The sequence below is a fragment of the Bactrocera neohumeralis genome, chromosome 3 (assembly GCF_024586455.1).
Source record: "Bactrocera neohumeralis isolate Rockhampton chromosome 3, APGP_CSIRO_Bneo_wtdbg2-racon-allhic-juicebox.fasta_v2, whole genome shotgun sequence".
Classification (NCBI taxonomy): domain Eukaryota; kingdom Metazoa; phylum Arthropoda; class Insecta; order Diptera; family Tephritidae; genus Bactrocera; species Bactrocera neohumeralis.
Genome location: NC_065920.1, coordinates 20,303,443 through 20,326,591, shown reverse-complemented (window position 1 = coordinate 20,326,591; position 23,149 = coordinate 20,303,443). Strand labels below are relative to the sequence as shown.

The window sequence follows — 23,149 nt, the reverse complement described above, 5'->3', positions numbered from 1 at the left end:
GTTTAGGCACTGTGAGAACAAAAATTAACGGCAACACTGCTTCGCTTTATGACAAAAGTGTTTGCCTTGTTTTGTGACGTTTAAAAATGCGAAAGAGAGAACTGAATATAAGAAGTAAAAACAACTATAGTTATTTTTTTAAGTTTAATTTCGACTATAAAAAATAAAAAAAATATTAATATATTAAAATGATTGGAACTAATTTTGGTATTTATCGTCCAAACTCATCTAACTCAAATGCAGCTAATTCAGTTGGCTCCGTTGCTCCTGAGGAAAGAGCCGCTGTTCAACAACTGAGCGATTTTATGCTGCAACTGGAGGATTACGTACCCACAGTGCCAGATGCAGTAACTGCTTGTTACCTAAATTCTGCAGGATTCGAGTCAAATGATCCGCGTATTGTTCGTCTTATATCAGTGGCTACACAAAAATTTATTTCCGATGTCGCCAATGACGCATTACAGCAATGCAAAACTCGCTGTAATAGTCAAAGCAACACGCCTGGTACACATACACCGGTAAGAATATATAACCTCATAGGTCATGATTAATATATACAAATTATTTTATTTAAATAGGGACAAAAACCAGCAAAAGATCGAAAATATACTTTAACCATGGACGACTTAGCGCCCGCACTTGCAGACTATGGTATAACAGTGAGGAAAGCACAGTATTTCCCATGAGAAAAATGCATATATATTATTGTAATGACTTTTTATTATACATTCTATCATGATTATTCACATGAAATAAATTTAAAAATAAATGAAGTTGAATTACTTATATTATTAGTATGATAGTTATGTAGTCTTAACTAGTATTACACTGATACATATAAAATTAATTGATTGATTTAATTTAGTCAATGCCAAAGGTGTTCAAATATTTCGGTATTGTACGTATATCTACATATGTTTTGGTCTCATTGGCACTTAACGAAACGCAACAGCGAAGTTTTGCTGCCTCCAGCTACCTTAAATGCCAAAGCGGCAGTCGCTAAGAGAATAATGTAGTTGGGTAATAACGTGGCTAAATACATCTCATGTACATTCAGCAATGTAATCAGCGAAACAAAGAGATGTGTTCCAACGACGTAAGCTATGTGCATATAATTATTAACGTCAAAGGCATTGAAAAATATAATACTCCAAAAAGTGTGTAACAATATCATAGCAAGTGCTTGTGTCGCCGAAGTTATTAGGAACACCTCCGAGCCTCCTTTAAGTCCCATGGTTGCTGGGCCCGACTACAAAGCATAAAAAATATAAATGCATAAAGTTTATAACACTTTCAATCGTACTCACCATATCTGCTAGGAGATTAACCATTGAAAACATGCCCGATATTATACCAAATCCAAGTCCTGAAACATATGCTAGAATATGTTTGTTTTCTATTATGCTCGGATTCTCAGAAACGGCCTGAAGACCTTGCTCCGTGCGTCGCAGTATACGATAAATAATGTAACGAAATCCCTCTTGAAATAGCACCGAGAATATTACACCAAACCATAAGTATTCGCGTAATGGTACAATAGCAAACCAGAGCAAGGCTGATGACAAGAGTGATAATAACCAAAAGAAGGCTGCTGCAATAAGAATAATTATGCGAATCGAATCGTTCGCTATTGTGAAAACAAACATCGCAAAGGGAGTTCCAAATGCGATGAAGGAACAACCAAAAAACTCCGGAAGCGTCATTTTTTTATTAATGTGTAAAATTATTGTCAGGTAAAATTATGCTACAAAACACTTTATTCTACAAATGAAATTGTTGTTGTGCTAATGGGTGTTGCCAAACAGTTGTAGTTTTATAAAAAGACACAGCTGATTTTTATTTGCTTATAAGTGTCGTTCACACACGGACTCTTTTGTGGGCGAGGGAACGAAGAGGAAAGACGGAGGGACTGTGCCGCTCATGCTCGCGCGGTGTAATTTGTGTTCTTGTTAATAACAATTCTTGTTAATAACAATAACACTCATGGGCAATTCAGCAAAATCATTTGCGAAGCCCAAACATTTTTACGAAAAAGGTGAAGGAAAGCGGCCCGAAAAAGAATATGCCGATAATGAGCGACAAAAGAGTCTGTGTTTAAACGCAGTGTAGATAAACACAGTCCGATCGCTTAAATAGTACATCTGGCTATTCTAACACTAATGAATATCGTACGAGATTAGTATTGCACTTTCATTCACAACTTTCTGCTTGGGTTAAATTGTAGTGAGAGATTAGTTAAATATAACAAATACAAATTAACAAACAAAGAGTATTTTGAATTCTAGAAGGTATACTACAAATTAACAGTTGCTATGTTAATTATAATTATTGAATTTGATATTCTTTAAATATCAATATGTTACATCTGTTTATTATTAGTAACTATACAAAATGAAAAAAAATAATATGGTGCAAATGGATTTACTACACAAACCAGCTTGAATATGCATCTCCATCTTATTAGTCATTTGTGATTATAAATATAAATGAAAAAAAAAGAAATAAATGCGTATTTATATAATTTAGTGGCGATGAATAATCTTTTGTTTTGTTTCAGACAGTATTTGCTGAAACCCAATATCACATAAAGAGTGTTCAAGGGGAGTGGCAACAAGCAGTTAGTAAGTTTCGTATGCTCAATTGATATTTGTAACGTTGCTTTTGTTGAGAGTCCACGTAAAGATAAAAAGAAACATTTCTTATAAACAAAAACATTTTTTCCATTACTTCGATTATACTGGTTTTAATATCAGCTATAGTTATTTGGTTTGGCATTTATACTTTTATTTGAACATTAGTTTTAACTTTAAGTGAATTTTCTACGCTTTTTAATTAACAAACATAATTAGAAAGTATTTACTGGTTTTTAAAGTGCGCGCCGCAATGGCTAGAAGGACTCAAGTGCATTCAGTCGACATAGCCGATAATACAGAGGAACTCGAAAGTCCAATAACTATAGAGTCCGGCTCGTTAGCTATTAATGATGACTCTACCAAAGCACCACAAAAGGGTAAGTGAATATGATGCGAATTGTTTTTATTCATGTTATTGATTGCATTGTTTTGCCTTCAGATTTGTGGGAACGTCCCGCATCTTTAGAAGCGCCCATTTTGCCCGATGATGGTTCAACAATATTACGATTTGAAATTCAACTTGCTCGCATTATGCCACCCGATGGCGAGGATCTCAAAGTAAAACGTTATGTAATCTACGAATTATCCGTTCGCCAAGATTCCTCAATCATCGATCCACAACCAGCAAGCATTCAACGTCGTTATACGGACTTCCGCAACCTTTATAACATACTCAAGAAGGAGTTTCCAAATAAAATGTCTACTTTGTATTTCCCAAATAAGGTGCTTGTTGGCAATTTTTCAGCTGATTTAATTGCAGAGCGTAGCGCTGCTTTTGAGACTTTTCTAACGCATGTAACAAGTTGTAGTACACTACGTGATACGCCTGCCTTTTTACATTTTCTACAAGATAACGAATTGTCCAAAGCCTGCCAACTGCTCGACGAGCGTCGTAATGAAATGGCAATACCATTATTGGAGAACTGTTTTCGCTTGTTAAATAAAATATTCATGGATCGTTCAAGACCAGTACTACTTATACTTTGCCGCTTAGTAGCGGCTTGTACTATGTCTCCAGTGCCTCATCATTCAGCTGAACGTTGGGCAACTCTGGCCTTAAGTCGATACGATACGCTGTGTGACATCGACCTCCTCCAATTATATATTCCCCTGTTGCACACCTGTACACATCTGTGGTGAGTACCATGTACATATTGTAATATTAAATATATATGAAAAAAAAACTTCTATTTTCAGGTGGCAGCGGGGGTTGGATCAAAAGCCAATAACTGATCGTCTCGAAGAAATGTCTAAAAAGGGTATTAATACGAAAAGTAACGTTACTCTTATACAAGCTATTCATAATTTGGACCCACGTACTGAAACAATATAAAAAAATATGATAAAAGAACGCGCACATATTCAATGTCACTTAAAAAGTACCAATTACTGGATATTTAGTACATGGTGTAAACGTCTACTACCAATTAAGGCTAAAAGTGCAATTGTCTATCACTTCATCATCGTGCATACATTACTTTTTAATTGTGTAATTATCGACATTTTATTTAAAGGCGTAAAATTATTTAAAATTTCGTGCTAAAGTGTAATTTTTTAATGTAATCTCGTAATAATTTATATATATTTTGTAATATCAATCATGTGAGATGTTTATATACGAATTTATCTTATTAAATATTGTATACATTTTTAATGATAGCGTTTAGTTTATATATGTTTTAATGTTTTTAACAGAAGATAATTATTTTTATTATATAATGGACATATCGTGTATTTTCTGTAAAAACAAATCAGCATTTATACATAAAGTAAAGGATGTCTCGTTATTACAAAATTTAATAAAAATATATACATATAATTTTTATATGAGATATTACCAAAAAGCTTTTAATATAAACTTTAGTTTGTCTTAAATAAAAAATAATGATATATTGTCAATATATATTTTTTAAAAGTTAGTCATTTCCGAACACTTTCCAAACATTTGTTTTGATATTTTCTATAGAACGTAGATACACGAGATAAGCTATTTCACTTTGTTTACAAATTTGGCGGCTAAATTTTCACTCGATCAGCTGCAAACAAAAGTAAATAGCGTTCTTATCGAAGTAGCAATGGAGCCTTGTATTATAGAATTTATTGGCGAGAAATCCATAATTGGTATTGTGCCTAATTTTTCATTTGATCCACTGCATTTAATATCGGGTAGTGTGGGTCCATTTCGTGCGGGTCTTCCCGTCCACGTGCCACTCTGGCTTGGTATACATTTGCGCAAGCAACAAAAATGCCGCATTGTGCCTCCCGAGTGGATGGAAATAGAACTATTGGAAGAGATCAAAGAAGCAGAAAAGAAATCAAAGTTTGTAAAACTAAGCATTGTTATTGTGCATATAACCAGCATAATCCCCTTTTTAATAGGTTCTTTACAAAGATGCCCAGTGAGCATTACATGGTGGAAGCACAATTGATTATGAGTACTGCACCAGACGATGTGCCAAAATGTGAAGAGCTGCGTACAATTATCAAAGATATTTTTGATATTCGTGAAGCAAAATTGAGAACTTCCATCGACGCATTCATCAAAGGCGAGGGAACATATGCAAAATTGGATAATTTAACACTGTTAGAGATGCATACTGTGCGTCCAATTTTGCCTCATTCACTTGATCATATTGCGCGTTATCAACGAACGGCTATGGCTACGCAACGTGATACTTCTTCGTTAGGATTGAGTAATTCAATGAATACGAGTCATTTCTCTCAATAAAGTAAATAAATAAGTAAAATTTTGATTTTTATACAAATGTTATAACCAAAAATTTATAAACAATTTCCATTTCGGTTTGCCTTTTGTTGACGTTTTAAATCAGAGATATTCCTGTTTTAACTTATAAACGATATGGCATCTACACTTAACTGTTCAATCAGCTGTTCGTTACACCTTTGATGACGTTTTGCGTAGATGCAATTTTCGCTTTAACAAACAGCAGTGACACAAATTTTTGATAAAATTAAAGAATAATAAGAATTTTAAAAATGAGCACTAAAGTTTTGGAAGTTGACGATGATGTGGGTGATAGTACTACGTCCACTGGCACCCATCGTATCCATTTTACAAAAGATGTAAAGAATGCAATCGATAAGGTAAGTATGTCAGAGACAGTAGTGATTGCTAGTCTCTCGTTCGTATTATTTGGAAACTGGAGAACGTACCGCAAGTATATGGTACAATTGAGAGTGTTCACTGCACCAATGCATCACTTAAAACAAGTTTTCAATGCATTTGACAACTTTGCTTGCAGGTGCTGAAAACTGATGACCCAATGGACTCGCCTGACTTCAACACAGTCGATTATATTAATCAGCTTTTTCCCAATGAACAGTCTTTGGTAACCATTGATGAGACCATACAGCGCATGCAATGTGAAGTGTCATTAATTGATGATAATATACGTGCTGTTGTCCGTGGCCAAACCAATACCGGTCAGGATGGGCAAATGGCTCTTACAGAAGCGCAAAAAGTTATAACAACATTGTATGCACATATTATTGATGTGAAAACGCGAGCTGAAAAAACGGAGGAAATGGTAAAAGAGATTACGCGCGATATCAAACAGTTGGATTGTGCAAAACGAAATCTCACTTCTGCGATTACGACACTAAATCACTTGCATATGCTGGTCGGCGGTATTGAAAGTTTAAATAAATTGATTGAAAAGCGTTTGTATGGCGAAATACTAAATCCACTGCAAGCAATTACTGAAGTTAACCAACATTTTAAACAATATTCTGATATTGACGAAATAAAGGTAAATAAGCACCTAATTGTTATTATATATGTATTATATATACATAAGTACAAGAATATATAATTTTTAATATTTTAGAATTTATCGCAAAATGTTGACAAAATACAAGTGACATTGGCTAAACAAATCACAGAAGATTTTAAAGATGCATTCTCACATAAATCAGCTGCAACTGGAAATGCTAGCAACAAGCAGCGTTTGGGTTTAAATCAGCTGGCGGATGCTTGTAAAGTGATTTCCGTTTTGGATCCAAAAGTCAAAAAGGAATTGTTAAAGTGGTTTATAGGTGCGTTATTTCAAATAGATTTTTCTATAATTACTTAACGGGCTTATTTCTATTTATGAAATTCAAAAAAATTAAATTTTCGAAACAAATAGCACAACAACTTGAAGAGTACGTGCAACTATTTCACGAAAACCAAGATATTGCTTGGCTGGATAAGATTGACAAACGCTATGCTTGGCTTAAACGCCATCTACTTGACTTTGAGGATAAATTCGGTGTTGTGTTTCCACTCGACTGGGAAGTATCTGAGCGTATTACTGTCGAATTCTGTCGTCTAACACGTGAACAGCTCACACAAATCATGTCGAAACGCAGCAATGAAATCGATGTGCGTCTACTGCTCTTTGCCATAAATAAAACACAAGCTTTTGAGCAGCTGCTATCCAAACGCTTCACCGGTGTAACATTAGGCGCTGAGCGGCGACTATCAACAACTGCACTCAAAGTACTACCCGAAAGTGGCGTGGTTGATCCAAATGCGCCGCCCACAATTGGCTTGTTTCAAGATCAAATTGCCAGTTGCTTCAAAGCACATCTAGGCATTTATATTAAGAGCATCGATCGTAATCTATCGGAGCTAATGGAGAAATTTGTGGAAATGGCTAAGGAACCCTTCAAAGTGGCCGAATCGAAAACCACTGTCTATCCAAGGTGAGTGCAAGAACATGCTAATTAAAAAAAATGTAAATAATTTAAATAATTTTTTTTACAGTTCTGCAGACTTATTTGTGTTCTATAAGAAGTGTATGGTGCAGTGCAACCAGCTGAGCAATGAACAGCCGATGTATGAATTGGCGCTAGTATTTAAGAAATATCTTCGTGAATATGCCAGTAAAGTATTAGAGTTTAGTACACCGAAATTGCTGACAACAACAGCGTCAATTGGTGAGCTTAATTTTTATAACTTCGGCTGCGCCATTTTTTTTCTTTCGTCTTTAATCTTTATTTTAAATAATTCTCCAGGCAAAAGCATGTCCTTGCTCACACGCGATATGCAGAATCTCTCCACAGCCGCGGGTCAAGTTTTCCATAATTTCTTAAAAGAAGGCGATACTCAACGTTTTTCACGCGAAGATTTAATACAAATCTGCTGTGTGCTAACCACAGCTGAATATTGCCTGGAGACCGTGCAACAATTAGAGGACAAACTTAAGGAGAAAATATCTACAGCTTATGCCAACAAAATAGATATGTCGGAAGAAAAGGATGTCTTTCATCGGTTAGTAGCAAGTAACTGTTTGTATCAAGTTTGCGATTTTATTTAATTTTTTTTTTTTTAAATTTCTGATAGCATTATTTCGAACTGCATACAGTTGCTGGTGCAGGATTTGGAAGCGGGCTGTGAAGCGCCACTACAGTCCATGTCCAAAGTACAATGGCAGAGCATAAGCAATGTGGGTGATCAGAGTGCCTTCATTAGCAGCATTTGTGCGAATTTCAAGCAGACAATACCGGTGATTCGCGATAATCTGGCCACATCACGCAAATACTTCACACAATTCTGTCACAAGTTTGTCAACGCTTTCATACCGAAATTCATTAACGTCCTCTACAAATGCAAACTGACACATTCCGATGGCAGCAACAATGTTTTGGGTTGCGAACAACTCCTGCTCGATACGCACAGTCTGAAAACCGCTTTGCTTGATTTGCCTTCAATTGGTTCGAGCGTCAATCGCAAGGCGCCCACGAGTTACACCAAAGTGGTTGTGAAGGATATGACACGTGCCGAAATGATTATTAAAGTGGTCATGACACCCGTACAGCCGCCCGCACACTTTACGCAGCAGGTGCTTAAACTTTTGCCCGACATCACCATTGCGGAATATCAGAAAATTTTAGATATGAAAGCGGTGAAACGCGTAGATCAATTGCAATTGATTGATCTCTTCAAACACACTGCCTCTCATGTCGCCGTAGTCGATGGTTTGCCCGAACTGTCGGCAGCTGCTGAGGATGACAGCGCGCAGGCGCAGTCAGAGCTGAATGTCAGCGATAATACTGATGCAAGTTCAACGTCTGCGAAAGTTACTGAAGAAACCGCTTCTTCGGCACAGTCAGCAACGGTCACAGCAAGTGCGTCAGCTGGCGGTGCCACTTCCACACCGAAACGTGCATTTATTTTCAGTGTCGGCAGTTTTACGGGCAGCGCAGATAAGCACGCCGATGGCTCGTCGAATAGCGGCAGCGATCGTGGTCGCATACGCAAACTGGAGAGTTTGTTGAAGAAGCGTTTGCCATAAGTTGTTGTTGTTGTAAATGATTGCTGACTTTATTCGTCTGCTGTTTAGTTATAGAATTTTTGTTTCTCTTTACTTTTTTGGTGAGTACTACAACATTCCATTTTGTTTTCGCTTTTAAATTATTTATTTGTTTAAATAAGTATATGTATGTATATGTCGTTGCAAAAAAATATAATAAACTTATTGTAGTTTGTGCATATGTTTTGTGTAGTTTAGTGAAGCAGTTATTGTTGTTGTAGTGAAATTTTTTTTTTTTTTTAGAATAATTTTGGGGATAGTTGCAGAGTTATTTGTCATTAGTTGGCCAAAATTACGGGTCCTATTTGGTTATGAAGATCTGCCATGCTAACGGGAACCGTAGTTTAACTTGCAATCTTCTCTTTGTGCGGTACCCTTGTTCATTTTATGGTTTTATTTCCCAATGCTGGTTTATTTTCATGCTTTATGGTAATAATCTGTAAGAAACATATCGTAACCTTTTGTTAGTTAGTTATTTCGCTATTGATTCTTTGGAACTAAAATTATATAAGGATTGGGGGTGAAGAGGGAAGAAAAGTTTCTCCTACCGTTGTGAGCTTCTGGTTGCCTAATAAAATGTGAGAGAGGTGTTGATGTCGAGCCATAATCTCTATAGATGTGATTAATAGAGTGGTTCTTTGGTTTGATTTAGCCACCCGCATATTCTTCAAAAAGTTCGCGTTACTACCTTTCGAGGTATAAATCCGGTTTAATTCTCGTTACCTGTTGATTGGTATGGTCTGAGAGCGCTATCCACTGAATTTTTTTCTTCTAACTAATATCGAATTTTCAATGACGCTTTGTGGATCTCACGAGACTGTTTTATCTTTATCCAAATCTCGAGATAATTTTTGGCGTTTTCCGCTATGCGATTTCGGTCCAAATAATTTAGGATTTATGGTCCCACCACGTTGACACAGCGCGTTTCCTGGGCTTACCGTTGTATGACCTCGATGACAACTTATCTGAACCTTACCACCCTAACGAGGGCTAGATAACCTCAACAAAAGTTGAGTCGTTTAAGACATGTCGTCCATGCTGTTGTTGTTGTAACGGCAGAATTCTGCCGAGTTGACAGTCCTTGACCGTATAAAAAATCTCGAACCATTACGGGTACGTAGACCCGTATATATGCCAACTAGTTTTTGAGATATCGATCTGAAATTTTTGACACATCCTTTTCTTATCAAGAAGCTGATCATTTGTTGTTGTAACGACAGGTTTCTGTTGAGTTGACAGTCCTTTACCGGATAAAAGTCCGAGTCCGTTCAGGTTACGTAGACCCGACTGTCGTGGGAACGGTTCATATGTCGGACCACTGTAGCATATAGCTAACACACTAAGTGATCCTTCAAAATCAAGACCTTGACATCTATTTTATTTCACAAGATATCTTCACGAAATTCGACATGTATTATATTATTGAACACGGCGCAACCGCCAGCAAAAAATTATACAGATCGGGGCGCGATAACATGTGGCTGCCACACAAAGTGACCGTTCAAAATGAAGATATCTTTTTATACTCTTTTATGCTATAAGAAATGCACCTAGAAAGGGTGTATTAGCTCCAGTGTAGTTAACCTTTTTTTGTTTTAAGTGCACAATTCTATGTCTAAAATTCTTAACCTAAAAAATATTTTTACATATTTTCTTTTACAAGTAACGTAAAGCTAAATTTGCGCATGCGCACTGCCTTATTTCTAAAGAAAAGAAAAGTGAAAAGTAAAATTTGGTCCTGTTCCGTCATAATTTTATTTAACACAAAATTTCAATGCATTAATTTTAATGATTACATTACTTCGTTCAACCATTGTAATATAGGTTTTTTGATTTGCATTCTGCTAAAATATAAACTACGCCACTACTAGCTAAACCTGTTCACTATTAACACACGCTAACATTTTTTTTACTCAAATTTAATTATAAACCGCCATGTTTAGGCGGTTTGGGTTTGCTGGGCAAAAAGCATACATATATGTACATATATATACTATATGTATGTATATATTAATTTTTTTGTTTTTGTTTTGTTTTATGTATAATTCAACTTGTTACATTGAAATTGCTTTGTACATATAAATTGGGTGATTTTATAAAATAAAATCCAGGGTTAGTTAAATGAACTAATTAAATATAAGATATTACATACACACATCTCTGTTGTATGGTCAGTCGTCTTAAATTGACTTTATAAAAAAAAAAATTCCGCAGTGGAATTTCAACATTTACATATGTTGGAGTTTAACAAATTCTAAAATTTCGTTAAATACATTTAAGTATGCAAAAAATATACACACATATATATAAATACATAATATTTGCTGTTATACGTAGTTACGAGTATATTAGTATATCTGCATTTAATTTAAGCTATAATTAGCGGTACAAGCGTGTGAAATTTTTCAGCGCTATGCTTATTGTCTTCGGCGTGCTGGCACTGCTGGAAAGAGAAAAGACAAAAATATTTATGTAAATTTTAATTTAAAGTTTCGAGTGCTTAATGACCTACCTTAACACTGCGGCAGTGAAATCGTCCAATTGCTGTTGCGTTGCCGTCACATAGCCACCACTATTGCGCTTGGGCAAAGCATCGAGTGCCGTGCTGATGTATGTGTGCATATGTTCGTTTGTTTCCACCGATTTCAGCTCATATATCACATCGGCGACATCGGACAACATATACGAGTGCAGACAATATACGGATGCATGTATTAGATTTAGTATTAATGCTGCGCCATTTTGCTCGGCTATATCTTTTACCAAGGGACGACATTCGGGATGGCGTTGATTTGAACTGCGTCCCCATTTCAAGAGATTGCAAAAGAATTTCATCACCGATGAATTGGCCTCCCGATGATCGAGCGTGCAGGCGAGCAGAGCGCACTGGAAAATCGGTGTGACGAGTGTGCTCTGCAGAAACGGTACTGGGCAGCATTCGATAAAGCGCGAACACAGGCGAAAGAAGTCATCCACAGTATCTGGGTTGTTTTTGAGACCATTCTCCACACGCAACATACTAAAGGTGGGTTCAATGAAAGCTTTCAGCATTTCTAAGAGACCTGTGCAAAAAGCAGTAAAATTGCTATTAAGTACATGAAGGTTATGTTGTATAACAAATCCACACTCACCTGGTATACATTCACCGGCTTTGGCGAATTCATCGACTAGCACCGAGCCGAGATACAAGAAACAACTGTGATGATGCAGCGCATATATACAAATCATTTGCTTGACCAATGGCTCAACCAAAACCGAAGCCTGTTTGCGTACCATACGCACACCGTAGCGTATGAGTCGGCATGTACGCTCCATAATGCGTACATCGGTTTGATATTTAACCATAACTTGTGACAACAATGGCCAGGCATCGGTTAGTATCTGCACGGTGGGATGCAGCTCACCGTCGGCAATGTCCGGATTCGTGTGACGTATAACGGCACAAGCGCGATCAATCCAATAGGCGGGATCGGTGCGTTCGCCCTTCTGTACGCTTCCCAATGTGGCAGTTGTGTTCTCCACCATTAGTGCTAATGGTTGCAATTGAAAGGAAATAATTTCACGCATCGATGTCTCCAGTTGTGTGTGATGCAGCCGTGAAAGTATTAACGAAATGCCTTTTAAGAGCCCAATCGCTAAATCATTATTGATTTCAAAGCTATCAAGGCTACGTGCAATCTCGACAAGACCGCTTATGTGGCACACCATTTTTTGTCGGCAGGCAGCACAGATGGATGTGAGCGCTATCGCTGCGGCTGCGGCTAAGCCATTCTTCTGTTGCAGTGAATAGAGTAGAAAGTTGAGTACGGCTTGCAGCGACTCCGCGTGATTTTCGATCCAATCACAGAGTTCGCCCAGCAACATGATTGATGTGTAACGTACCGCAATGTGCGTATTATCGGGCAAATTTAGTATGGCCTCTACAACTTTGGGTATAACTTCGTTCTCATCACTAGAAAAAAAGGAAAAAAATGAGTTTAGTAACAGTTAAAAATATGAAACTGTTAATATTCGTATACTTACGGTATAATGTTTTTGGCAACATTTTGCATAATAAACAAGGCGGATTCGGTCGACTCCCACGTTGTATTCGGCGCTTGTAATATAAGGAACATTTGTTTAAAGCACGCACCCGAACCGACAATAAAAGCGACATCTTTGATTAAATCAGACACTTTGCGTCGGAAATCCTGTAGAAAAAAAAATAATGCATATTAATATTTTTCAGGCACAAACAACTATTTCATACTTACATTAAAACTATCGTGTTCATCAATCAATCCATCGTGATCAGCGTCCATTTGTGCGTGGCGGTAAAGCGCACCCAATAGCCGTTCAATATGTGGCTTAAAATGTGATGTTAACTTATCATTATAGCGTTGAAAGAGATCCTCACTTAGGCGATACCATAAATTGAATGTAATTTCTGCTACCTCATAATCAAAATGGCCAACACACATCAGCACCAAATCCAGTCCTTTAATTGAATAATGTGGCACTTCTTCGTTGGAAAGCATTTCGTAAAAGAAAGCCTCACATAAAACTGTAAATATGCGACAATAATTCATTGTCTTATCGATATCTTCATGTGCCACACTAATATGATATGCCGTTTCTAAGGAACAAACTGCATTAAAAATTTGTGCTTCAATTGTCGGATCCAGCTTATAACGACTGGTACTAGCTTCAAGGCAGCTAAGTAGAGCGCACAAACATTCTGTACATGTATCATGTAATTTTCTTGAAGTTTCTGCACTACTTAAAAGCTGGAAAACTTTTTGTCCCACTGGATTCTCTGTGAAATGATGCATGGGTATTGCTTGCACGGCAACCCAAGCGCTGAAACAGCGTAGGGTACAATTTAAAAGCCGTTCCTGATGTCCATCACTGCGTTGTAAACAAATACACAGAAATTCGAGTACTTTGGGCGCAGCAGCATCTAATTGTTTATGAATCTCCTCTCGTCGATTCGAGCCCAAACGCAAATACCGCGAATCTATCTCTTCTGGTAATAGTGTTAGTATCTCCAGTAGTGGCCAGACAGATTGTGCTTGTGGCGATAATAATTCTAGTAAATCGATAATTGGCTGCTTCCAAGCTGCCATTAACAGTGCCAAGTCAGCAACCGCGAGACTAAGCTGTGTTACAATTACTGCATCGGTATCGTTTGTTATTTGTCCGATGTGTACAATTAATGAATCGCGCAGGGATTCATGTGATGAAGGTGGGAGTTCATTGAACGAATTTTGAATTTTGTTACGCATCGTCTGTGCTGCAAAATAACACGAATGCAAATCGCGTTTCTGTTGCAACAGCTCGTCCGCAATTGTCCATGAATATATCTGCAATTATGATATTTGTTAAGTGACATTTTCGAATATATTGTATAAAGTTCTGTTTTAATTTAATAGATAACTCACCGACTTCTGAAAATCCTCTAGCCATTTGTTGGCCTTTTCCTTTTCTTTAGGATTACTATTGTGAAAAAGGGTACATATACCCTGATAAACTAACTCAGCGGTTGGCGCTGCTTCCATCTTCACTTCAACACTACGACGTACTCACTAAATAATTTATTTCGATTGATAAATTTTGTTGAGAAGTTGTAAAAATAACTCTGAAATTTTATAGCTTTACACTTTTCGTGTTCACAACTCCTTCTGTAATAATTGTGTTGCTGACGATTCTTTTATACTGCCAAACGAGGTGGGACCGAACACAGAGAGCAGGTAGACAGGGTGTACCGCAGGTAGAAATTCAAATGTGAAAATTATACAACACTACATAAAATTAAAATTATGGATTAATAAATTCTTTAATATGTTATTTATATTTCTTTAATTTCAATGTTTATAAGTTTTTATTATATATTTTTAATAAAGTGTTTTTTATTTGTACGTTTGTAATGTACGTTTGGCACAAACTCTAACTGCTATATGTTCTCGAAATAATTTTTGGCGTTACCCAACACTGAAATCTTTTTAATCTTACATTTTTATTTCCACGCCGTTTCAAAAGAAGCTAGCTTTATTACAATTGTTTGTTGGGATATATTGATGTGTCATCTGGACGGGCAATGTTTGGGAATGAAATGTAGTCAACAAAACTCCAACAAAAACAACAGAAATCAACACATGCAAAGCAACAACAAAGCAAGTCTATAAATTTACGTAGATCAGAAAAAACATAAGCAGCACACTCAGCAACCGGCTGTTGAGAAAAAATAGAAAAATTGCCAAAAATTTTAAGTAAAAGAGTCGAATAAATACTGTCTAAAAATGCTACAATGCGAAGAACTGAAGGACGATGAAGGTCCCTCGAATACGCTGGAGCAGTTTACGGAATTGGAGCAAGTACTCGAAATGATCGATTGTATGAAAGCTTGCGATGCGCCAGGCTTTGAAAAAGACTATGAGCAGTACACGGAAATTTTATCGAGGTACATTCAATGCACATAATTACTGCAGGTGGCATAAAATAATAATGCACATGTCTCATATACTTTAGATATCAAGAACAACCACATTTACTAGATCCGCATTTGAATATATTATTGGAGCGTTTGCTAGCGAAAGTTCATAATAGGGCGTTGTCGGAAGGCGAAATCCATGCCGCCTTCAAATATTTGTATATTATTACTAAAGTACGCACATACAAAGTGTTGGTAAAGTTTTTACCACATGAATTGACTGATCTCGAATTCGCTTTGGAAATGCTCGAACGTCAAAATCCCAATGAATATAACCACTGGGAAACACGCTATATGCTGTTGCTTTGGATGTCTATATTGGTTTTGAATCCCTTTCATATGTCACGTTTGGATGCTTACGCGACTAAGCCTAACGAGCCAGCTTCGTCTGGTAACTGCATTGATACTACGCTGAATCATACACATGTGCACAGCAAATCGAAAATGGAACGGATTTTTGATCTTTGCCAATTATATTCAGCCACAAATGACACATGTAGCAATATAGCCGCATATTTGGCTGCCAAATATCTAGTGCGCGCTGATATTAAGGATATTTACTTGGAACGTTACTTGGACTGGGTAATGAGCCAACATCAATCGGAAACTGGCGATGCTAAATTCGGTGAATTAGCTGCCGTTTCTGCTATTTTGAAGCATGGCAAACGTGAAGATTTGCTGCCATACGCCGATAAATTGTTGAAATGGATTGTTGGACTGCAATATAAAGATAGTAATGATTTTTTGAAATACAAGTGCTACATAAAGATTGTGCAGCGCATAGGTTTGGTGTACTTGAAGCCACGGTTGGCAGGCTGGCGATACAAGCGTGGTATTTATTTATATAGATACATATAATTCTTATAAGATATTACATATAAAAATTAAACTTAAAACAAATTGCAGGCACGCGTTCCTTGGCTATGAATTTGAATAAGTCGACAAATGCTGCGGCTAACGAAAGCGCCAGCGGAAATGAACCCGACACCGACAATGCAGATGGTGATGGCGAAGAAATCGTTGTGCCAGATGCCATCGAGGAAGTAATAGAGGAATTGTTACAAGCATTGCGCAGTGGCGGTAGTGATATACGTTGGAGCGCAGCCAAGGGTATAGGGCGTGTCACCAACAGACTCTCCAAAGAGTTGGCCGATGAAGTAATTGGTTCCGTCATTGACATATTAAATCCTCTAGAGCCGCATGAGGCTTGGCATGGTGCTTGCTTAGCGCTAGCTGAGCTGGCAAAGCGTGGGCTGCTTTTGCCTCATCGTTTACGCACACTGGTGCCACTCTTGATGCAGGCTTTATTTTACGATGAAATGAAGGGCTACATGTCCGTGGGTCAGCATATACGCGACGCAGCCTGTTACATGTGCTGGGCGTTTGCACGCGCCTACAATCCAGAGGATTTTCAACCTTTCGTGGAGCAAATATCTTCAGGTCTTTTGACCGTAGCTGTATTCGATCGTGAAATAAATTGTCGACGCGCGGCAGCTGCTGCTTTCCAAGAGAGTGTTGGTCGTCTAGGGAATTTCCCACATGGCATAGAAATTTCAACAGCAACCGACTTTTTCTCTGTGGGTTTACGGCAAAATTCCTACTTGAATGTAGGTGATTACATAGCGCAATTTGAAGAATATCAAAAACCGCTGATCGATCACTTAGTGGAGCGAAAAGTGAATCACTGGGATACGTTAATACGTGAATTGACCGCAAAAGCTTTGCATAAGCTAACTTTTCGCGCACCAGAATATATGGCAACTGTGGTGTTGGGACAGCTTTTGAGCAAAACGGAATCCATTGATATCAATATGCGACATGGCACTGTGCTAGCTATTGGTGAAGTTACCCTGGCCTTGAGCGAGATAGAGCGTCAAGATGAAGGCAACGCTTGCAAAAAGTTACTATCTAATCAATTGTTGACCGACCTAAATGAGCTAATGGCAAAATATGTGCATCGCGATATGTTCCGTGGCATGAGCGGTGAAATTATGAAACACTGTTGTACTGATTTCATAAGAAATTGCAGCTTGGCACGCATTGAAGCATCCGTCAGGTGTGTGGGTGAGTACAAAAATCTTTGTTCAAGCATAGGAGAGTAGTAAACACTTTTTTTTTGAAATTGCAGAATCTTGGCAGTACATCATCGATAAATGCCTGTTAAATAAAGCATCTGCCATTCGCGAGGGTGCCTCAGCAGCCTTCGCAGAACTTTGCCGCTCATACTATAAGGGTGAAGAGCGAGTTGGCGCAAATGCGGAAATTATAAGAAGCTATATGAAAGGTGCGACAAATATCATGGAAGAGCACACGCGTATGGGTTATATAAGCGCTTTAGGTGCATTGCCCGACTTTATGATCAAAGCGAATTTAGATGACATATTGGAAAGTCTGATTAAGCATTCGCTCACGCCAACACAAGCTGTTATTACAACCGGCGAAGTGATGAATCAACATGAAAACCTGGCAACGGGCACATGGAGTGAAGCGAGACGTGATAGTGTTAAAGCGCTTAGCAATGTGGTGCACACATTGGGTTTTAGTAGAGACAGCAAAAGTAAGTTTTGTTAGGAGCGGCAAGTTTTCTTCTAAAATTAAAATATTTGGATATTTTTCTCTTTTTTAAGTCTCATTTGGCAATCCAAAGTATTTCAACAAAGTTGTAGACTGTTTTATAAAAGCATTGAATGAATACACATTAGACAATCGCGGTGATATTGGCGCTTGGGTACGCGAAGCAGCAATGAATGGTAACTAAATTGAAATCCAAAAATTTGTATATGAAAATTATATGTGTTCACTTTTCTAGCCATCCATCAACTTATCACGACATGTCCGAGGGACCTACTACAGCCACAGCAAGTTCATCAAATTATGCTGGGCTTCATGCAGCAGGCTGTTGAGAAAATAGATCGTACACGCGGCCTTGCCGGTCGTCTCTTCTGTCAAATTATAACTACTACACCACCCATATCGCACATACGGCATCATGCACGCCTGCTGGAGATATTCCCCGCCGATGTTAATAGTGTATTGTGGCTGTTTGCCGACCAGACATTCCCGCTATTCTGTTCCTTGCTCGATTTGCCCGATTACTCACAGCGCGTGTTGCTCGGGTTGAGCGCAAGCATTGGACAGTTGACCGAGTCTTTGGTAAACAAATAATAAATCTTTTTTACTCCGAATTCAACTTTTTCAAATTACAATTTTTTTTTTAGATAAAATACTCATCGGCAGCATTTTTCGAATTTCTACGTACACATCCTGCAGAAGTACCACGTTTATGTAAAGAAATAGTCGCCAATTTCGAAGAGAATGTCATGAATGAACGCGTAACCTATCCGATGTTGAACTTCTTGGAGATATTAATAAGTTCAGGTTAGTCTTAATACAAGTCTTAGTATTATCTATTTTTCACAAATTATCGTATTATTCACATTAATAGGCACCATAAACGTGGTATTATTGGATGAGTCAAATACTTTTGGTGACGACATATACCGCCTGCTGAATCTTGAGATTAAAGGACACAAAAAACTGTATAAACTAGTATCGAGCATAAGTGTCTATTGCCAGCTGGTGCAAGTACCACATCTATGCAAACGCATACTATCCAAAATGGCAATATTTCTTGGTCTTACCCATGTACATGTGCGCAAAACAAGTGCTACTAAATTATATGAAGCGCTTGCTTTGCATGGTGACAGTTGTGACATTCCCGAAGATAATATGGATGAGATATTGAATATATTGTCCGAAACAGACTGGGGATCGCCGCTAATTATGGTGCGTCCCGTACGCAATCAACTATGCGAATTAATGGGTATTAAACCGCCGGTTAGTGGTGTGGCGGGCACAAGTCTTGAAACGGCCGGTGCTGCAGGTGCGGCTGCGGGGGTGAGTGCGGCGCTGCGCTTTAGAAATTAAATTGTATAAAACAAAAATGATGCATATTTGTCACAGCGGTAGGGACTTTACTACCTTCCGTTCAATATATCGATAACTTTATTTTTTTTTAACAAACCTACATTAAATTGTAATTGAAACCGCAATTATTGCTTATAATTGATTATAATGCGCCGCCTTCGGAAAAATAAATGTTGCCGCAAATATTCCTTAAACAAATTTTGCTATTTTATCTAACCTAAAGTGTAAATATATATGTATGTATATACGCATATGTTTAAAGTATTTAATTTCAACCGAATTTCAATACACATTTCCGCAATCTTGTCTCTTTTTCACGTTTTTCATTTCCTTTATTATTGCTTCTTTCCCAATTCAGTTAGTTTCGTTTTATTCCCTTTCGTTCCAATTTGATCGTTCGTGTATATGACAGTTCGTGCGCGGCTTTATTGCAGTTAACTTTGCAAATTCGATTGTGTGAAATATTTTAGTAAAATAAACGCGAGAGGTGTGATTAAAATAGTTAAATGTGTTAAAAAAATGTTGGTTCAAGTTTATTTTAAAGTGTAAATGTTCTTTATGCAGTGAAAGTGAAGTGTAGTGGAAAATATTGTGAAATTGGTTCAACGGCGTCGGTTTGGCAAATGTGTTCACTCGCGGTGAAGTAAAGTGCTATTTGCAATGCAATTAGTTTGTATTAGTGTCTTTTGCTATGAAATATGTTAAATGCAATATATAATGTGTGTTAATAAGTAAAATATGTGTTTGAATGTGATATATTTATGCTATTTATGAGTTTCACTATTCGCTTGCATACATAACTGTGCATGCTGGTTTTGCGATCTACACCAGCTATAACAGGGTGGCACTGATTATTGCCATATTAAATGGTACGTTGCTTTAACTTATTTAAATAAATTTTAATTTTAAAGTCTTCAATAATACGTTCCTTAAGTAATTTTTGCATTCCAAGAATTATTAATATTTTATTTTAATTATTTTAGTACCACTGATGATGGCTAGGTATGTGACCTTGCCGTAATTAATCCTTAATTTTCTTGCACATACTAACAAAGCAATTAAATTATCAATTTCAAAGGGCTTTTAATAATACCTTCTTTAAGTAATTTTTGCATTCCAAGAATTATTAATATTTTTTATTTTAATTAGCAATTAAATTATCATTTTCAAAGATTTTTTAATAATATAATACACATCCTTAAGTAATTTTTGCATTCCCAGAATTATTAATATTTCATTTTAATTATTTAAGTACCTTGCCAATATTGATCCTTTTGTTTGCATTACGAGTATGCGAATTAATGGGTATTAAACCGCTAGTTAGTGGTTTGGAAGGCACAAGTCTCCAAAAAGGCCTTGCTGCAGGTGTGAGTGGCGTTAAGCATTAGAAATTAAATTGTATAAAACAATAATAATACATATTAGTCAATGCAGGAAGGACATTACTACCTGTCTTTCAATATTTCAACAATTTTATATTGCTTATTGATTTAATATTCCTTAAAAAAAGTTCCTATTTTATCTAACCTGTGTAAATATGTATTTTATTTCTACCGAATTTTTTATACACATTTCCGCATTTTCGTATTTTTGTCACGTTTTTCATTTCCTTTATTATTGCTTCTTTCTCAATTCAGTTAGTTTCGTTTTATTCCCTTTCGTTCCAATTTGATCGTTCGTGTGTATGACAGTTCGTGCGCGGTTTTATTGCAGTTAATTTGCAAATTCGGTTGTGTGAAATATTTTAGTAAAATAAACGCGAGAAGTGTGATTAAAAATAGTAAAAAGTGTTAAAAAATGTTGGTTCAAGTTTAATTTAAAGTGTAAATGTTCTTTGTGCAGTGGAAGTGAAGTGTAGTGGAATATATTGTGACAATGGTTCAACGGCGTCGGTTTGGCAAATGTGTTCACTCGCGGTGAAGTAAAGTGCTAATTGCAATGCAATTACTTTGTATCAGTGTCTTTTGCTATGAAATATGTTAAATGCAATATATAATGTATGTTATAAGTAAAATATGTGTTTGAAAGTGATAAATTTATGCTATTTATGAGTTTCGCTATTCGCTTGCATATGTACATGAACGCGCGTGCTAATTTTGCGACCTACAACCGCTGTAACAGGGTGGCACTGAGTAATGGCATATTAAATGGTACGTTGCTTTTACTTATTGAAATAAATTTAAATTATAAGTAATTCATACTTTCAATAATGAATAATCAATCATAAGTAAAAAGGGTTTTAAGTATATTAAAAATTGCATTAAAAAAGTATATCAAAATAATTAGCGAGAAAAATTAATTTACTTTTAAAAAGTTTTAAAACATATGTTATCCAAAAATGTTATCTTACTAAAAATGAATTACAATGTGTTGATTTGTAATAAATATTATATGCTTACATTAATTTGAACATTTGTAGAAATTAATGTGTGTATGCATGTATGTACATATGTACTTATGCATACATACACATATGTAGATATGTATACATATATATTTAAGCATCCAATTTTTGTTTCCGATAGTCCGTTTCTACATTTTTTATTTCCTTTAATATTTTTCTAGTTCGATCCTATTGGACCAATTAGCAGTTTGTGCGTGCGAATTCTTCAGTTCGCTTATTCAGTATAATGTTGGTGTAAAAATTAAGCGCATAAAAGTAATTAAATGCCCTCAAAAGTGCTTATAAAGTATTCAATTTAAGCTTTAATAGTTGTATGTGCAGTGAAAGTAATCTTATTAGAAAGTGTTAATGCAGTTATATGAAAAGCATTGCCTGAAAAGCGTATTCACTAAAAGATACAGTAAAGTTTTAATTTTTGCAAATTATTTATATATGTACGTAAACATATATGTAAAAATATGTATTTATATGTTTAGTTATTAAATATGTTAATTGCAACGTAACGTGTGTGTTAACTGTAAAATTTGTGAACAAAACTGCTTTATTTGTGATTTTCGTATTTGCATATGGCAGAGCCTCGCAGTTTAAATATACCGTTATGACAGGGTGACAACGATTAAACTACATTATCAAAGGTGAGTAATATCGAACATGTACTTTAAATTAAATTATTATTATTTTTATCTTCCATTAAATAATTAAAATATATTTAAATATGTACATACATACATATGTATGTATATTAAAGGTAGAACATTTAGAAGGGTAGAGATAAATATAAATACATACTATGTACTCATATATGCACATATGTACATATGTATGTGCGAACAAAAATTTTTCGCTTCCGTTTACTCGACTCAGTATCTTTTTCATTTCCTTCCATTTCGTTTTATCCCGACTTTTAGTAGTTTCGTTATTTTCCCATTCGTTCCTACTGAGAAATTTGTCCGGTTCCGGTCTTCAGATGGTTTAGAAATTTTAGTTGGCTGCGATATTTCCGTTTAAATATGTAAACTGTTATTTTCGTTATGAAATTGAAAATAGAATTTCTACAAATAAAGTTTTTAAAAGATTTGGTTATACCTAATTTTTAAAAACTTTCATAATCTGCTTACATATCTAAGACAACACAGAGCAAAATATACAAACATGTTTAAATATAAGCTGCTAGAACAGGGTGATTCCGACAAAATTTGCTATAAAGCTGTAATGTTCATAATTATGTATGTATGTATATGTATGTATGTATATTTCGTAGATCGGTTTAATTTGGTTAAATTATTTTGGACAGTAGGTAGCGATATTTAGTTTTGATTCGCTGCTTTTAAACTTCCTTGTTATAAAGCTAAATTATCAATTTCAAAGGCTTTTTAATAATACCTTCCTTAAAAAATTT

The 23,149-nt window shown here is 36.2% G+C and overlaps 8 protein-coding genes across 12 annotated transcripts in view; 5 read left to right on the top strand and 3 right to left on the bottom strand.

The window, feature by feature from the left end:
* On the top strand, positions 1 to 779 carry LOC126752340 (transcription initiation factor TFIID subunit 10b). 2 transcript variants are annotated; one of them, XM_050463062.1, is made up of 3 exons: positions 1 to 114; positions 244 to 518; positions 579 to 779. In XM_050463062.1, exons 1-3 carry the CDS (start codon positions 87 to 89, stop codon positions 684 to 686), a joined length of 411 nt encoding a protein of 136 aa, XP_050319019.1. In that variant the 5' UTR covers positions 1 to 86; the 3' UTR covers positions 687 to 779. The 2 variants fall into 2 exon arrangements, with proteins under 2 accessions (XP_050319019.1, XP_050319018.1); XM_050463061.1 differs by lacking the exon at positions 1 to 114 and having other exon boundaries at positions 121 to 518.
* Positions 1 to 23,149, bottom strand: part of LOC126752344 (uncharacterized) — a 203,374-nt gene that overhangs the window by 112,418 nt on the left and 67,807 nt on the right. The gene's annotated exons all lie outside the window — the stretch shown is intronic.
* On the bottom strand, positions 701 to 1,796 carry LOC126752335 (gamma-secretase subunit Aph-1). The gene is made up of 2 exons (XM_050463054.1): positions 1,308 to 1,796; positions 701 to 1,249 (listed from the first exon to the last, which is right to left on the bottom strand). Exons 1-2 carry the CDS (start codon positions 1,701 to 1,703, stop codon positions 926 to 928), a joined length of 720 nt encoding a protein of 239 aa, XP_050319011.1. The 5' UTR covers positions 1,704 to 1,796; the 3' UTR covers positions 701 to 925.
* On the top strand, positions 2,562 to 4,372 carry LOC126752342 (sorting nexin-20). The gene is made up of 4 exons (XM_050463064.1): positions 2,562 to 2,621; positions 2,873 to 3,010; positions 3,073 to 3,769; positions 3,831 to 4,372. Coding segments are annotated over exons 1-4 (972 nt in total). The 5' UTR covers positions 2,562 to 2,620; the 3' UTR covers positions 3,967 to 4,372.
* Positions 4,647 to 5,552, top strand: LOC126752337 (probable DNA replication complex GINS protein PSF2). 2 transcript variants are annotated; one of them, XM_050463057.1, is made up of 3 exons: positions 4,647 to 4,953; positions 5,013 to 5,362; positions 5,465 to 5,552. In XM_050463057.1, exons 1-2 carry the CDS (start codon positions 4,709 to 4,711, stop codon positions 5,359 to 5,361), a joined length of 594 nt encoding a protein of 197 aa, XP_050319014.1. In that variant the 5' UTR covers positions 4,647 to 4,708; the 3' UTR covers position 5,362; positions 5,465 to 5,552. The 2 variants fall into 2 exon arrangements, with proteins under 2 accessions (XP_050319014.1, XP_050319013.1); XM_050463056.1 differs by lacking the exon at positions 5,465 to 5,552 and having other exon boundaries at positions 5,013 to 5,380.
* LOC126752323 (vacuolar protein sorting-associated protein 53 homolog) lies at positions 5,548 to 15,229 on the top strand. 2 transcript variants are annotated; one of them, XR_007665984.1, is made up of 8 exons: positions 5,548 to 5,738; positions 5,897 to 6,403; positions 6,482 to 6,689; positions 6,782 to 7,340; positions 7,402 to 7,574; positions 7,653 to 7,908; positions 7,981 to 9,012; positions 14,969 to 15,229. XR_007665984.1 is itself a non-coding variant. In XM_050463039.1 (7 exons), the coding sequence occupies exons 1-7, from the start codon at positions 5,631 to 5,633 to the stop codon at positions 8,930 to 8,932; spliced, it is 2,763 nt and encodes a 920-aa protein (XP_050318996.1). In that variant the 5' UTR covers positions 5,548 to 5,630; the 3' UTR covers positions 8,933 to 9,129. The 2 variants fall into 2 exon arrangements, 1 of the variants encoding a protein (XP_050318996.1); XM_050463039.1 differs by lacking the exon at positions 14,969 to 15,229 and having other exon boundaries at positions 7,981 to 9,129.
* LOC126752321 (transportin-3) lies at positions 10,677 to 14,631 on the bottom strand. 2 transcript variants are annotated; one of them, XM_050463037.1, is made up of 6 exons: positions 14,371 to 14,631; positions 13,204 to 14,292; positions 12,974 to 13,140; positions 12,082 to 12,902; positions 11,463 to 12,012; positions 10,677 to 11,393 (listed from the first exon to the last, which is right to left on the bottom strand). In XM_050463037.1, the coding sequence occupies exons 1-6, from the start codon at positions 14,485 to 14,487 to the stop codon at positions 11,330 to 11,332; spliced, it is 2,808 nt and encodes a 935-aa protein (XP_050318994.1). In that variant the 5' UTR covers positions 14,488 to 14,631; the 3' UTR covers positions 10,677 to 11,329. The 2 variants fall into 2 exon arrangements, with proteins under 2 accessions (XP_050318994.1, XP_050318995.1); XM_050463038.1 differs by having other exon boundaries at positions 10,677 to 11,390.
* On the top strand, positions 15,224 to 19,544 carry LOC126752320 (tubulin-specific chaperone D). Its single transcript, XM_050463036.1, has 8 exons — positions 15,224 to 15,389; positions 15,458 to 16,251; positions 16,326 to 17,483; positions 17,548 to 17,976; positions 18,047 to 18,169; positions 18,229 to 18,572; positions 18,638 to 18,797; positions 18,865 to 19,544. Exons 1-8 carry the CDS (start codon positions 15,229 to 15,231, stop codon positions 19,344 to 19,346), a joined length of 3,651 nt encoding a protein of 1,216 aa, XP_050318993.1. The 5' UTR covers positions 15,224 to 15,228; the 3' UTR covers positions 19,347 to 19,544.

Bases quoted from the DNA above. Each gene is read 5' to 3' on its own strand.
- LOC126752340 (XM_050463061.1), top strand. From the start codon at position 189: ATGATTGGAACTAATTTTGGTATTTATCGTCCAAACTCATCTAACTCA. The intron at 519-578 runs GTAAGAATATAT...TTATTTAAATAG, and splicing joins CGCCTGGTACACATACACCG to GGACAAAAACCAGCAAAAGA.
- LOC126752335 (XM_050463054.1), bottom strand. From the start codon at position 1,703: ATGACGCTTCCGGAGTTTTTTGGTTGTTCCTTCATCGCATTTGGAACT. The intron at 1,250-1,307 runs GTGAGTACGATT...TATGCTTTGTAG, and splicing joins TTAATCTCCTAGCAGATATG to TCGGGCCCAGCAACCATGGG.
- LOC126752342 (XM_050463064.1), top strand. The intron at 3,011-3,072 runs GTAAGTGAATAT...TTTTGCCTTCAG, and splicing joins TACCAAAGCACCACAAAAGG to ATTTGTGGGAACGTCCCGCA. The intron at 3,770-3,830 runs GTGAGTACCATG...TTCTATTTTCAG, and splicing joins CACACCTGTACACATCTGTG to GTGGCAGCGGGGGTTGGATC.
- LOC126752337 (XM_050463057.1), top strand. From the start codon at position 4,709: ATGGAGCCTTGTATTATAGAATTTATTGGCGAGAAATCCATAATTGGT. The intron at 4,954-5,012 runs GTTTGTAAAACT...CCTTTTTAATAG, and splicing joins GAAGCAGAAAAGAAATCAAA to GTTCTTTACAAAGATGCCCA.
- LOC126752323 (XM_050463039.1), top strand. From the start codon at position 5,631: ATGAGCACTAAAGTTTTGGAAGTTGACGATGATGTGGGTGATAGTACT. The intron at 5,739-5,896 runs GTAAGTATGTCA...CTTTGCTTGCAG, and splicing joins TAAAGAATGCAATCGATAAG to GTGCTGAAAACTGATGACCC. The intron at 7,575-7,652 runs GTGAGCTTAATT...ATAATTCTCCAG, and splicing joins GACAACAACAGCGTCAATTG to GCAAAAGCATGTCCTTGCTC.
- LOC126752321 (XM_050463037.1), bottom strand. From the start codon at position 14,487: ATGGAAGCAGCGCCAACCGCTGAGTTAGTTTATCAGGGTATATGTACC. The intron at 14,293-14,370 runs GTGAGTTATCTA...TCATAATTGCAG, and splicing joins TAGAGGATTTTCAGAAGTCG to ATATATTCATGGACAATTGC. The intron at 11,394-11,462 runs GTAGGTCATTAA...TTCTCTTTCCAG, and splicing joins TTCACTGCCGCAGTGTTAAG to CAGTGCCAGCACGCCGAAGA.
- LOC126752320 (XM_050463036.1), top strand. From the start codon at position 15,229: ATGCTACAATGCGAAGAACTGAAGGACGATGAAGGTCCCTCGAATACG. The intron at 18,170-18,228 runs GTAACTAAATTG...TCACTTTTCTAG, and splicing joins ACGCGAAGCAGCAATGAATG to CCATCCATCAACTTATCACG. The intron at 18,573-18,637 runs GTAAACAAATAA...TTTTTTTTTTAG, and splicing joins GACAGTTGACCGAGTCTTTG to ATAAAATACTCATCGGCAGC.